The sequence below is a fragment of the Lithobates pipiens genome, unplaced genomic scaffold (genome assembly GCF_037356315.1).
Source record: "Lithobates pipiens isolate NorthernLeopardFrog02 unplaced genomic scaffold, aLitPip1_a1.2 Scaffold_8, whole genome shotgun sequence".
Lineage (NCBI taxonomy): Eukaryota > Metazoa > Chordata > Amphibia > Anura > Ranidae > Lithobates > Lithobates pipiens.
The window spans coordinates 170,996,554-171,011,742 of NW_027507903.1; the positions used below are offsets into that span (position 1 = coordinate 170,996,554).

A 15,189-nucleotide genomic window follows, 5' to 3' on the forward strand; every position below is an offset into this window, starting at 1 on the left:
CCTACAGAGCTCTACATATCAAAAAGATGAATTTTCAAAACAAAGAACCCAGACGTTGGCTATCAAAGTTCTAAGTCTAGTGGGAAGCAAAGGTAGAGGTTACATAACTGCATCACAAACATACATTCTCTAACATTATGTTGTTTTTCCATCCAAGTAAATTGGTATAAGATGACTACATCGACCATTATTCTTGATGATCAACGCAAGCACCAGAACTCGCTGGCATTTGGTGGACATCTAATAAATGCTTACAGTGACCACCTAGTGCCAAAAGGGGGGGGGCAGTCTGTTTTGTAGGAATGCACCGATACCATTTTTTTCACTACAATGAGTACAAGTACCGATACTTTTTTTTTTAGTACTCGCCGATACCAATTACCGATGCCTACCGCAACTGTTTTGTTTTAACTTCAGCTGTCAGCAATGGTACAAAGCATTGGGAAAAAAAAAAAGTTATTTACAAATGAAATAAATTATTTATTTTTTTTTAATTAGCGATTTTTCAATGTGAAATGTGTAAATATATATGTAAAAATATTCACTAACAAAGTAAACAAAAAAAGTTAATTGTTTATCGTTTATAAAATAAATGTAAACAAAAGAAAAAAAAAATAAGAAAAAAAAAAAAAAAAAGAAGCAGGAAAATAATAAAATGGAGGAGAATAGGGAGTTAAATAAGGCTGATTAAAGTAAATTAAGGGTTATTAAGGGGTTAAACAGAGGAACATTTGTTCATCCCTTTGATCTGCAGATGAAGAAACAGAAATATACAAAAGAGAAACAATGTTTCTTTTTATTTTAGTGTTTCAGGGCTGAGCAATGTTTATAAATATTGGCTGCTTTTTTTTTTGACAGCTCTAATCACCACTTCTTTAACACTGGGGAGACCCGCTGACAGCTCAAAAAACTGAGCCTGAAAGTATCTGTTTCAAGTATCGGTGCATTTGCACGAGCACCGATACTTGTGCAAATACTCGGCACCGATACCAATGCAACCCTAATGTTTTGCCCAGGGCTACAAGTTTTGAACTCCTGTTCAGCATCTAGGTTTAAATTTCCATAGAGTATGTGTTCCGCTGAATTGTTCTGCCACACGTCAACATAAAATCTGGTGTTAAAGACATTGCTTCTATAGCCTACCCAAATCTTCACTGTCCCCCTTACTCAAGGCAGCTGAATGATGCAGAATACTATTCAGGTAACACACGTCTGGCAAAAACAAGGATTAAGCGCGCTTAGTGATAGACCAATGTTTTCTCACAACTTCAAGGCTGCCAGCAGGCAGTCATCCATCATAATACTTAACCAGCGACAACATTGTGCACTGACAAGGTACAATCAGACACAAGCGCCTTTATCTACAGAGACTCAGGTACTGAAATTTTCCTTAGAAATCTTATCAACGTGTCGGTAAAAAAAAAAAAATAATAATAATCTATTTCTACAGCGGAGCTGGAAAGCTGCCGCCACACCCCTTTGATTATATTACACGGGATTCCCCAATACCCATTGCCAACAGCACACCACTAATGAAACTTGTGAATTTTACAAAGACCCATACAATAAGACAAGTCTTTATGTAGTATAAACATTCCATACACCAATACCACAAGATGCATTAAAGCCCCATTCCAGGCAACTAAAAGTTAACCCTTGCAATGAAGCTGTGCCCACACTAAGGGTTCATTGCACGTTTAGGTGAACACCACAGCAAGATTTACTTTATACTCTGCTCCTCCTCACTGCTAGACAGGTCCCCGGGTCTCCTTCCCCATACTCCAGCAGCTAGGATCCCAATATCCATAAATTGGAAGTTCAGGCAAATGCTAAATCTACTCCCACCCCCATTCTACAACTATTCTATCTAATCCTGTAAAGAAAAGGTCTCTATACTTACCTATTCTGAAGCCACTCCTGTCCAGTCACAATGTAGAGGAGGACCAGCCAACAATTGATGCAATCCCTCGGGCATTTGCCGTTGTCGGTGATCTCGCCTCTACATGGAAGCCGCTGCTGGAGAGATCATGTGACCAGACTGGAGCTGCTTCAGAATAGGTAGGCATACACATATTTTCTTTACAGGGTCAGATAGAATAAGCTAAGAATGGGGTGTAGTAGATTTAGTCTTAGCTAGAATTTGCCTGAACTTCCACTTTAACCACTTTAAGACCACCCGCATACTGCGGCAGGGCAGCTGCTCTGCACCGGATCACGTACCTAGTACAGGATACACTTCCATGTCTGGGGCGCACATGCACCACCGCCTACCTGCGGGGGCTGATCTGCGGGTACTGCGGACTCTATGTCTGCCGACACCTGCCGATCAATAAAGAAGGTATTGATCCAGTGTTCCTGCAAAGCAAGAACATGCATCAATGTCTTCCCCTAGTGAAAGCACCTCCCACACAGTCCACAAACACTGGCTAGGAACACAGTTAACCCTTGGATCACCCCTGATGTTTAACCCCTTTCCAGCCAGTGTCATTAGTACATTAACAGTGCATATTTTTAGCAATGCTCACTGTATTAGTGTCACTGGTTCCCAAAAAGTACCAGTTAGTGTCCTGATTGTCCACCGCAATATTGCAGTCCCGTGATAAGTCGATGATCGCCGCCATTACCATAATACAAAAAAATCCCATGGTTTGTAGACGCTATAACTTTTGCACAAACCAATATATGCTTATTGGCATTTTTTTTGCCACAAATATGTAGGAGAATACATATTGGTCTAAATTGATTAAGACATTTTTATTTTTTTTTAATTTTTGTTTGGAGTGTACCAAATGGAAATTTTTTGGTGCCGAAAATCAAAAATGACAGTTTTAAAAAAAATATTTATATATAATTGTATTATTTTATATAATATTGTTAGCCATTATTGGCAACTTTAGTGCAAGAAAAGTTCAATAAAAATGCAGTCTACAGTCTCTGACCATCTCTTGTATCATGTCCTCAGTCTTGTAGCACTTTTTCAATAACTTACACTGCTAATAGTATTAGCAAATTTTCCATTTGGTGCACCTCTAGCAGACATGATACAAGAGCTCAATACAGCCCTTTAGCAGTGCCCGTCGGAATTCTCCTCAACAGTGCCCAGATCAGAGGGGCAATCTCCCTCTATGTCACGGAGCTGGAATTGAATTTCCCAGGCCGGGCGGCCTGTGAACGATGTCCCGCCTCCTGTGATCACATCACACCGATTAAAGCGGGAGTCCACCGGGACTCCGCGTTTTTTTTTAAAGCCAGCAGCTACAAATACTGCAGCTGCTGACTTTTAAAATAGTGACACTTACCTGTCCAGCGCGCCCGCGATGTCGGCACCCGAAGCCGATCGCTAGGTCGTCTGTCGGGTCCTGCCGCCGCCATCTTGGGTATGGGAATCAGGAAATGGAGCCTTTCGGCTTCATTTCCCGGTTCCCTACTGCGCATGCGCGAGCCGCGCAGCGCAATCCGGACGTTCCCCGCTGCCTCTGGGAACTGTGCGTTTCCCAGCAGGCAGCGGGGCACTTGCGCAAAGGGGCGGGCAGTTGTGGAAAGGGGCGTAATCTACGCCCCTTTCCGCAGACAGCTATCCCGGAAGTGGGTGCAGTTACCTGGATTATCCAGGTAACTGCACCCCCCTCCCCCCTGAAAGGTGCCAATTGTGGCGCCGGAGGGGGGGGGGGGGGATTCCGATGAGCGGAGGTCCATTTTAGGGTGGACCTCCGCTTTAAGTGCTCTGGCATTGGATCAGTGTGCCGTCTATCACAGGAGACGGGACATTTTTACTGCAACCGCCTGGACAATTCAGCTCCGTAACACAGGGGGATCACAGTTATGTGTGAGGAGGAGGGAGGAGGACTGAGTGCCAGGATGACACCCCCGCGAAGTGCGGCACCCGGGGCAGACCCCACACTGTTTTGGGGGGGGGGGGGCAAAATTTTCGGTGCACCACTAATTATTTTTTATTGGATAGGTTTTATAGCAGAAAGTAAAAAAACTTTTTTTTCACATTTTGTTTATAGTGCAAAAAATAAAAACCGCAGTGGTGATCAAATACCACCAAAAGAAATCTCTAATTGTGGAGGGGGGAAAGGACAAATTTTGTTTGGGAACAGCATTGCACAACTGTGCAAGTCTCAGTTAAAGTAACAGTGCCATATCACAAAACTGGTCTCGTCATGGAGAAGGGTAAATTTTCAGGACGGCAAGTGGTTAAAGTGTTTATAAAGGATGAAAGATTTTTTTTCACCTATGCATGAAGATTAAAAACCTTTTTGATGTGCTGCTCCCCCCGGCCCCATACTCACCTGAGCCCCCATCTCGATCCAGCGATGTGCACAGGAGCCTCGGCTGTCCCAGGTCTCTCGCATTGGCTGAGACAGTAGTGGGAGCTATTGGCTTCCACTACTATCAATCACAGCCAGTAAACCAATGAGTAGATAGTGGGGGGTGGGGCTGAGCCAATGCTCTATGCATCTTATGGGTTCATAGAGCGGGGCTCGGGAGTGAGCACACACCAATGCCCCCATAGCAAGCAGCTTGCTATTGGGGGCACTGGTCCAAAGAAGTGGTGACTGGGGACCCAAGAAGACTGGGCTGCTCTGTGCAAAACCATTGCACAGAGCAGGTAAGAATTACTTTTTTTTTTTTAAACTGAACCTTTATTATCACTTTAAGGCCAAAGCAGGATCCACAGCCCTGCAACGAATGTAATGAAATTAAGGGACAGTCTACCACTGAAGCATGATTGATTGCTGTCTACCAAGGGGGTGGAGGATCAGATAAGAAAGAGTGTTTATCCTCTCCCCTATAGGAAACAAGCAATTACCCTTGCAATGCAGGCACAGCCCCAATGCAAAGGATTATTTAAAAGGAACCCTTGTCACCATGCCATGGACATCAATGTAAACAATACAGTTAGATGTACTTGTGATCAGTCAGTGTTCCTTTATTTCTTTAGTTTATTAACTCGCTTCACAGAAACCATAGCATATATCTCATTTTTTTATCACCTCTGACACTTCTGGAAGTGTCAGAGACCATGTGTGTTAGAGCATTGCATCTGCTCCCCTTTGATTTTATAAACTGTGGTCTTGAAAGCAGCCAGCCATTGTGTGATCTGCAAAGGCTGCCAATGCAGATTATAGTCTGCTTCCACCGCCAAAGAGAAGGGAGCAGCTGCAATGCTCCAGCATGCACAAGCTCTGTCAGAGGCAATGCATGCTAGAGTGCAGCAGCTACTCCCCCCACCTTGGCCCTGAGGTCTCTAACCTCTTGGTGCAGGCTTTTTAAAGTGGTTGTAAACCCTTCCATATACCTATTGAAGGACCTATGCTCAGGCAATACACAGAGAGGGTTATTTACTAAAGGCAAATCCACCTTGCACTACAAGTGCATTTAGAAGTTCAGTCAATGTAAATCTGAGGGGGACATGCAAGAAAAAATAAATAAATAAATAAATCAGCAGAGCTTCCCCTCATTTCAGATCTACCCCTCAGATTTACAGTAACTACATTTCCAAGTGCACTTGTAATGCAAAGTGGATTTTCCTTTAGTAAATAACCCCCATAGATTAAACAAATCCTGCTACAGAAGTTGTACCTGTCTATCTACCACCTTTTCTTCACTACGTCCATTCAAAGTCTGAATTTTAAAGCTTGCCCGAGTTCAGAAGAAAGGTGGTGGAGGCCTGAAGTTGCATTACGCGAGGAGAGCTCTAGAAGCTCTCCTCTTCCCCTCCCCCCCACACAGCACACAGGAATAGAGCTGAGGCTGTCAGTTGGAGCTCCTTCTGCTGTCACCTTTTTTCTTTTGCTGCCAGGAAAACTTTTCAGAAGTGACACTTGCTGATCGCAGAGGAACGAAGAAGCAGACAAAAAAAAAAAAAAAAAAAAAGACAATATTGGGGTTGATTTAATAAAAGTTTTGAAACTACATTTCCCATGATGCTCATGCTCTCTGCACTGTAGTTGAGCATCATGGGAAATGCAGTCCCAAAACATCTGGGGTGCTATGGTTCGCCATCACCGCCCTAGAGCATTGAATAGTGGTAAACCCAATTTTTTATGTCACTTGAAATTACCCATACCAACTATCAGAATTTCTGCTGATATTTTCCTTCAGGATTTACCAAAACCATATAATATGAAGTCAAACCTTAGGAGATTCAATTTGTATGCAATCAGGCAGGCCCTAGTACTACATGGTGTTGGTAAATCCGAAGACAAAAATCAGCAGAAAAAAATAAATAAAAATCGGATAGTGTGTATGAGAGGCTTAAGAAATGAAAAATGTCAGGAAAAAAAACACCCCACTAAAGTGAATTTTAGGGCAAACAAACGCAATAAAACAACCCTAATATTTTTGGTAAAATATAAAAGACAAGATGTTGCACAGAGTAAATAGATACCCAACACATCAACCCTTAAATTTGCGTGTGCCTGTGAAATGGCGACATATTTCAGTACCCTTTATTTTCTGTAAGCAACGCACCAAAAGCCACCTATAGGTCATCAGTTTAGTGTTACGAAGGAGGTCTTGTGCCAGAATTATTGCTCTCACTCAAACGTGCGTGGCGATATGCAACATTAACAAGCGCAAAAGGTAGTCCGGCAGCAGCGCAGCCACTCGAATCCACCTGACAGTTTAACACACAATCCCAGTGCCACTAGATTGTGTGTGAAATCCCCCACTGTCAGGTCTGTACAACATAGGGACCTGGCAACAAAAGGGTTAAAGCTTACCCAAAGCTAACTTTTCTTAAAAAACGGTCAATTAAAAGCATGCCTGTGGTGAAAACTGTCAAAGTTGCCAGTAGGTGAATGTCAGTTTTCAACCGAACATTCAAGCCATCAAAAAGTCGGTATCATATCTGATCACATGTGCAGCACCATGACAACCGCAGATCTAAACAGAGGCTATGATGGCACCATCAGTTGTAAAGGATACGAGGGTTTAGCTCCCCTATAAGAGGGCTCCCAACTGTAAACAGCGACAGCTCGGTCAATGTGCTGAGAGCATACTCTAAGTACAGAAGCTGGCTGGATGAATACATATCGTACAGGTGGTGGTAAAGCCCACCCACCACACCTAAACATATATAAGTTACACTGCCAGATAAAGGTTGAAGACAAGTTGAGGTGAACACCAACCTTCCTAATATGAACTTAACAAAAATATCTCAAGGCCCGTTCACAGCAGCCAGTACGCCTCGTTCACACCATGTGCAGAGACATGAGTTTTTCCCATACCGGTCTGCAAAGATACAAAAGAAAACAATTGTGTTGTGTCCTTGTAGAGACCTACATTAGAAACACACACATCTCTGCCCACGGTGTGCACATGTGGTATCAGCAAGACCCAAAACATATGTATACTGGTATACATTGTCGCAATACATTCCATACACTAATTATATATATTCAGCTCACTCGCAGCAGCAGCTTGTGCTATACATATGGTCACACCTGTATGATCTGAACAGGGCCTATAGAAAACAGCCGAATTAGACCTTTAGGCTTCGTTTACACTTGTGCCAGGGTTCGGTACAATTAAGCTGTTGAGCCATGGTTTTACTGTCCTTTGGCAAGGAACATACATTCCACATCAATAATTATGCACCAACATTAGTGTGTGCTGTCAATTGTCTCCAGCATTGCTCTTGATTCTTCTTGCTGGAGGCTGCCATTTTGCTGAAGCCCAGAGCACCTGAACAGCAGTAAATCAGAAAGCAGAACTAAACCCATTGAGTTAATAGGTTAAAAAAAAAAAATCATTCTATTCCTGGAATGCTAACTGTCACATTTGTTTCTGTCCTCAACCAAACTGTCAAACCATCAAATGGCTGGTGTCATAACTTTCACATGTGCAGCTGCACAATAAAGGCAGATGGCCGCTTCCCTGGCTGTAAAGGACAGGATGGTTTATATTTGCATTTAAGTGGAACTAAACCATCTTATAGTTTTATAAACAAGGAAGCCAACATCTTAGCCTGTCTGATCAGCAGCTGTCATGGTGCTGCACATGTGACCAGTTATAACACCAGCCATTTGTTCACAATTGCAGAACACAAGCAAACACATTTCATGCCATTTGCAGATCAAACAGAAGCAGCTTTCTTGGCTGTAAAGGATGGGGGGGGGGGGGTCGTCTTTAAAAGAAGTAAAGAATTTAAATTTTCAGATTAAACACTTACCTAGGTGGAAGCAGCATCAGTCCAATGCTCCATCTGTTCCCTGGCGCCTCTGCACTGAACTGGCGCTCGGTTTTCAGAGCTCTGTGAGCAGAGAGCTGTAGAATGTCAGTCAAAGATTGTCCCCCTCCTCCCTCATTGGGGCGCTGGGCTGTGGAGGGGTGGCCAGCTAAGCTGGGCGTCAGTCCAGGCACCTGGGGGATCCAGACTTTGTTGCAATGACACTATGCCTGGACTGACTTCCGTGACATCAGAGCGGACTTCAGCCCTTTCTCTAATGAAAACGGGTCACAGTAGTGCAAAATGAATTGCACTCCTGTGATCTATAGAAGTACAGCCTAACGAGCTTTGGCTATACTTCTCCTTTAAGGCTGTCAACAGATCGGCCTTTACAAATTTGTCAGTGCATAAAAATAGAGAGCAAATGAGCATGCGCAGAGCAGGGCGAGAGTGTATAGGCACTTAGATTTTATATTTTACTTAGCTATACCTGCCTAAGGGGCCAGCCTGAAGTTAACCAGCAGGACTTAATTTTCTGATTAGATTTCCACTTTTAAGCAGGCCTAAACTCACCGATTTCACGGTTTTCCAAAACTGTTTTATACACGGTATGCCGTGATTGAGAACTGTTACAGTTACCAGTGTGCTTATGTTTCAGCTGAACTGTCAAGCCAACAAATGGCTGGTGTCATAACTGGTCACATGTGCAGCACCATGGCAGCTGCAGATCAAAGACAGACTAAGATGGCAGCTTCCTTAGCTAGAAAACAATAAGATGGTTTAGTTCCTCTTTAAAGTGGTTGTAAACCATTACAGACCACTTTTACCTACAGGTAAGCCAAAGATTAAGGCTTACCTGTAGGTGTAAGAAATCTCTTAAACCTACACGGTTTAGGCCAGGGATATGTAATTAGCGGACCTTCAGCTGTTGCAGAAATACAAGTCCCATGAGGCATAGCAAGACTGACAGCCATAAGCATGACACCCAGAGGCAGAGGCATGATGGGACTTGTAGTTTTGCAACAGCTGGAGGTCCGCTAATTGAATATCCCCGGTTTAGGAGATATTTGCAAAAGACAGGCACTGGTGTCTGACGCATGCCGCAGACAAAGGCGTACTGAGCGTGACGTTTCTAACGGTGATCATGCTGTTAGTGTCGGCTCCCTTGCGGGAGTGACGTTATTATGGCCAGTCACAGTGCCGGAGCCGCGATACCTGGAAGTCACTCCAGGCGATATGGCAGCAATGGAGGAGGGGGAACAAGGGCCACTGTGGGTGCTTTGATCTCAGGTAAGTACTTTATAATGAGCTAGTATGCAATGTATCTTAGCTCATTGTGTCTTTGTCTTGCAGAGGTTCCTCTTTAATGCAAATATAAACCTTCCTGTCCTTTACAGCCAGGGAAGCGTCCATCTGCCTCTATTGTGCAGCTGTCATGGCGCTGCACATGTGATCAGTTATGACACCTGCCGTTTGATGGCTTGACAGTTCTCTTAAGAGCACAAGCAACTAAAACAGTTCTCATTCTTGCATATAACTTTGAGGAAACCGATAAAATGCAATGTTCCCGCTTCAAATGCCAAATGGATACGGCAGTGCCCATTCTAAGGCCAAAGCGTACCTCGCTGTTACCAAACACGGCCTATATGAGCGAATGGGGCCGTACCTCTACTGGGTGTAACGTAGACGCTTGTGGCACTGCAGACCACCTTTCAGAGGGGCGTTGAGCCCAGCCACAAAGGTAAACGAAGCCTAAACGCACGCAGCCTGGTCCTAGCAGAAAGAATAGTGCTGGAAGTGATAAGCAGGGATCATGCAGAGGAGGGAATGAATGTGGAGTGCAGCACATAGCTTTGTTTACATGTGCTGATCAGAGGGGAAGGTCATACTCACCCCGGACAGTAGGGGTCAGCCGAGGGATCCCCGGGGTGGCCGCTTTCAGCTCGCCGTTCTTCTCCTCCTCTTCTCGCCTCTTCTTCCTCTTATCGGCGCTCTTCTTCGGCTTGTCATTGGGTAGGTGTCGGGCGGCCGGGCTGGGCGCTGGATGCGGAGACCGGGAAGATCCGGGCGGGGCGAGGCACAGGCTGCCGCCGGGCACAGCTGGGAAGGGCCACCCGCCGGAGGTGCCATAGCCCGGCGCTGGCCGGTTACTCCCGCCCCCTCCGCCTTCGCCATTCACACGCTTCGGCTTGAAGCCCTTCTCCTCCGTCCGGAGCTTCTTGGCGGGATGTAGCTGGCGCTGGCCGCCCGCACTGGAAGAAGAGGACGGTAAGGCCGGGGCCTTGTCATCGGCGCCGCTGCTCTTCAGGACGATGGCTTCTCTGGGCTTCGGCAGCGCTTCGCGTTTGTCGGTTGGCGCAGAACGGACACCAGTCCACAGCTCCGCCATTTTGGGCTCCTGCGATACCCAGACTCCGCCGCCGAGCTGCCAGAGAGGAGGGGGCGGGGGCTCCAGGGGAGCCGTCCAATGGCGTGACGACAAGGGGGCGGGCACATGACAATTATTGCCAATTGCGTGACTTAGAGGGGGCGTGGAGGGGGAAGCGGGTGACGCCAGTTGTTGAAGTCGGAGAGGCGCATGGGGGGGTCGAGGCCATTTTGTCAGTGACGCCGTGGAGAGGAGAAGCGGACTGGCAATGGAGTAGTCCTGCCACAGCCGGAGAGAGCTGGACTGACAGGAGGGTGTGAGGGGAGGAGGCGTGGCTGCCATCCGGAAAACCGAAAGCGGCTGCTAGTGAGTGTGAAGGGGGGGCGGGCCGCAGCGCGAGGGTCACGTGCTCCGGGGAGTTCACGTGTTTACACTTTGCATGCCGCGACCAACATAACAGTAAGGGGGCGGGGCATGAGCTGATTGTGACACTTTGTAGCAGAAGCGTGATCGGAAACCTAGAGGGGAGGGAGCTGTCTACTTCAATGGACCACAAGCATCCTGTTTACTTTCCTGTCCATTGAGGAAGGCTTTCGAGCAGAACTAAACCCCCCTTGTCTCTTTCAGCTAAGGAAGCTGCCATCTTCTGTTTAATCTGTATCTGCCATGTTATGATACCAGAAATTCAATGGTTTGACAGTTTGGTTGGGAGCACAAACAGATGTGACAGTTAGCATTGCTGGTAAGGTAACAGTTGCTTGAAACCGTTAAATCCTGTATAATAATAATTTATATAGCGCCAACGGTTTACTCAGCCCTTTAGAATATGAAAGGGAGACAATAGTTAAAATTCAAGAGGGACCTGTTCAGAAGAGCTTACAATCTAATAGGGTGGGGCAAGTGGTACAAAAAGTTATAATTGTGGGGAATGAGCTGATGGATGTGGTAAGAGATTAGTTTGAGACGTCATAGGCTTCCCTGAAGAGATGAGTTTTCAAGGATCATCTTAAGGTAGCAAGAGTATGGGATAGCCAGACCAGTGGAGGTAGCGAGTTCCAGAGGATGGGAGAGGCTCTGGAGAAAGCCTGAAGACGAGCATGGGAGGAGGAGATGAGAGCTCTTGAGAAGAGCAGAGAGGACAATTTGGGTGATGTTTGGAGACAAGATTGGTGATGTAGCTCGGGGCAGAGTTGTGAATGGCTTTGTAAGTTGTGGTTAGTATTTTGAATTTAATTTGCTGGGTGATTGGGAGCCAGTGTAGGGATTGGAAGAGAGAGTTGGCAGACGCTGAGCGGTTGGTAAGGTGGATAAGTCTGGCAGCAGCATTCATGATAGACTGAAGAGGGGATAGCCTATGGAGTGACAGGCCAATGAGAAGGCAGTTGCAATAGTTAAGGCGAGAGATAACGAGGGAGTGAATGAGGAGCTTGGTGGTTTCATTTGTTAAAAAGGGGCAAATTTAGAAGAATTACAAAAAAAGGGCGAATTTTAGAGATGTTACTGAGGTGAATTCTACAAACTTTTGACGATTGGACTTGAGGCTGAAATGACAAGTTGGAGTCTAGGATTACACCTAGTACCCTGGCGAGAGGGGAAGGACTGATAGTTGCATTGTTGATTTTGATGGAAAAGTCATGGAGGGGGGCACGGTGGGGGGGAAATATTAGCTCAGTTTTAGAGAGATTTAGTTCAAGGAAGTGGTACGACATCCATGCTGATATGTAAGTTAGTAATGCGAGAGGAGACTGAAGGAGTGAGGTGAGGAGTAGACAGACTTGGGTGTCATCAGCGTATAAGTGATATTGGAAGCCTTGACCAAGGGAGGAGGTGTAGAAAGAGAAGGGGTCCAATAACAGAGCCTTGGGGGACCCCCACAGAAAGGGGCAATGGAGAGGAGGAGACAAAGTTGTAGGTAACAGTGAAGGAGTGTTGTGATAAATAGGCAGAGAACCAGGATAGAGCAGAATCTCGGAGGCCAAGGGATGGCAGTTTATTGAGAAGGAGTGGGTGGTCAACAGTATCCAAGGCTGCAGAGAGGTCAAGTAGGAGTATAGAGTACTGGCTGTTTGTTAGTTTTAGCAGTTAGTAGATCATTAGTGAGCTTTAGTAAGACAGTTTCCGTGGAGTGCTGCAAGCGAAAGCCAGACCGTAAGGGGCCAAGAAGGTTATTTTCACTGAGGTAGGAGCTAAGACTGTTGTAGCCTAAGCGTTCTAGAAGTTTAGAGGTTAATGGGAGCAATGAGATGCATCCTTAAGTTGTTCAGGTTTGTAGGGTCCAGTGAGGGCTTTTTAAGTATGGGAGTGATCTGCGCATGTTTTACAGGGGAGGGGAAGGTGCCACTAGAGAGGGAGACATTGAAGATGTGAAGGAGCATATGATAGAAGAAGATTGACCATAGTAGTTGTGAGGGAACAGGATCCAAGGGACAATTGGTTATGTGGGTATCTGAGAAGTTTTTTAATCTTTTCAGTAGTAGCCAATTCAAAAGCGGAGAGCGTTGAATGTGCTGTTAGGCAAGGTATGTTGGATGGGGAAGATGTACGCACAGTGGAGGTGTCCTTACAAATTGCATCAATCTTGTCTTTGAAGTAATTGTCAATCACTTGGGCAGCGAGTTAGTGGGTAGAGGGGGTAGAGGATGAAGCAGAGAGTTAAATGTTGAGAAGAGCCGACGGGGACTGGATGACAGGGTGTTAATAAGAGAGACAAAGTAGGCTTGTTTGGCAGCATGAAGGCAGGAATTGTATTTTAGAAGGGCAGATTTATACAGGGTGAAGTCTTGCAGGCATTTGGATTTACACCAGTTGTTCAAGAGCAAGGCAATGTCTCTTGAGATTTCTAGTGTTGTCAGTTTGCCAGGGCTGTAATGGTCAGGGCCTGATTCTGCGTGTGGTTAGAGGAGAAAGTGCATCTAGTGATGATGAGAGTAAACTGTTGTAGACAGAGGTGGCAAGGGCAGGGGGCAGATTACAGTCATGGCTGAAATTGTTGGCAACCCAGAAATGTTTCCAGAAAATCAAGTATTACAGAAAAGTATTGAAGTAACACATCTTTTGCTATACACATGTTTATTCCCTTTGTGTGTATTGGAACAAAACAAAAAAGGGAGTAAAAAAAAGCAAATTGGACACGTCACACAAAACTCCAAAAATGGTTTGGTCAAAATTTTTGGCACTCTTAACTTATTTGGTTGCACACCCTTTGGAAAAAATACCTGAAATCAGTCGCTTCCTATAACCATCAATAAGCTTCTTACACCTCTCACCCGGAATTTTGGACCACTCTTCCTTTGCCAACTGCTCCAGGTCTCTTATTGGAAGGGCACCTTTTCCCAACAGCAATTTTAAGATCTCTCCACAAGTGTTCAATGGGATTTAGATCTGAACTCATTGCTGGCCACTTTAGAACTCTCCAGCGCTTTGCCATCCATTTCTGGGTACTTTTTGACGTATGTTTGGGGTCATTGTCCTGCTGGAAGACCCAAGCTCTTGGACGTAAACCCAGCTTTGACACTGGGCTCTACAGTGTGACCCAAAATCCTTTGGTAATCCTCAGATTTCATGATGTCCTTGCACACAATCAAGGCACCCAGTGCCAGAGGCAGCAAAACAATCCAGAAACATCATTGAACCTCCACCATATTTCACTGTATGTACTGTGTTCTTTTCTTTGTAGGCCTCATTCCATTTTCAGTAAAAAGAATGATGTGCTTTACCAAAAAGCTCCATCTTGGTCTCATCTGTCCACAAGACGTTTTCCCAGAAGGATTTTGGCTTACTCAAGTACATTTTGGCAAACTGTAGTCTTGCTTTTTTATGTCTGTGTCAGCAGTGGGGTCCTCCTGGGTCTCCTGCCATAGCATTTCATTTAAATGCGACGGATAGTTCACGCTGACACTGATGCTCCCGGAGCCTGCAGGACAGCTTGAATTTCTTTTGAACTTGTTTGGGGCTGCTTATCCACCATCCGGACTATCCTGTGTTGCAACCTTTCATCAATTTTTCTCTTCCGTCCACACCCAGAGAGATTATCTACAGTGCCATGGGTTGCAAACTTCTTGATAAGGTTGCGCACTGTGGACAAAGGCAAATCTAGATCTCTGGAGATGGACTTGTAACCTTGAGATTGTTGATATTTTTACACAATTTTGGTTCTGAAGTTCTCAGACAGTTCTCTTCTCCTCATTCTGTTGTCCATGCTTAGTGTGCACACAGAAACACAAGGCAAAGACTAAGTGAACTTCTCTCCTTCTTCTTTTTTTTTTTTAAATCTGCTTTCAGGTGTGATTTTTACATTGCCCACACCTGTTACTTGCCCCAGGTGAGTTTAAGGGGGTATCATATGCTTGAAACAATCTTATTTATGCACAATTTTGAAAGGGTGCCAAGAATTTTGACCAGCCCATTTTTGGAATTTTGTGTGACATTAGGTCCAATTTGCTTTTTTTCCCTTTTTTTTTTTTTTTTTTTTTTTGGTTTGTTCCAACAAACACACAAAGAGAATAAACCTGAGTATAGCAAAACATGTGCAATATTTTTCTGTGAGAAATACTTGATTTTCTGGGGTGCCAACAATTTCAGCCATGACTGTATGTCATATAGGTGGTCAGTAGCAGAATAGAGAAGAGAAGGGTTAAAGTAG

The 15,189-nt window shown here is 45.0% G+C and overlaps 1 protein-coding gene across 1 annotated transcript in view; it reads right to left on the reverse strand.

Moving 5' to 3' along the window:
- Window positions 1-10,698, reverse strand: part of RSBN1L (round spermatid basic protein 1 like) — a 135,693-nt gene extending 124,995 nt beyond the window's left edge. Inside the window, 1 exon segment of the mRNA XM_077471867.1 lies at window positions 10,073-10,698. Coding sequence (XP_077327993.1) covers window positions 10,073-10,568 — 496 coding nt within the window. The 5' untranslated portion in view covers window positions 10,569-10,698.
- Window positions 10,699-15,189: the final 4,491 nt, after the last annotated feature.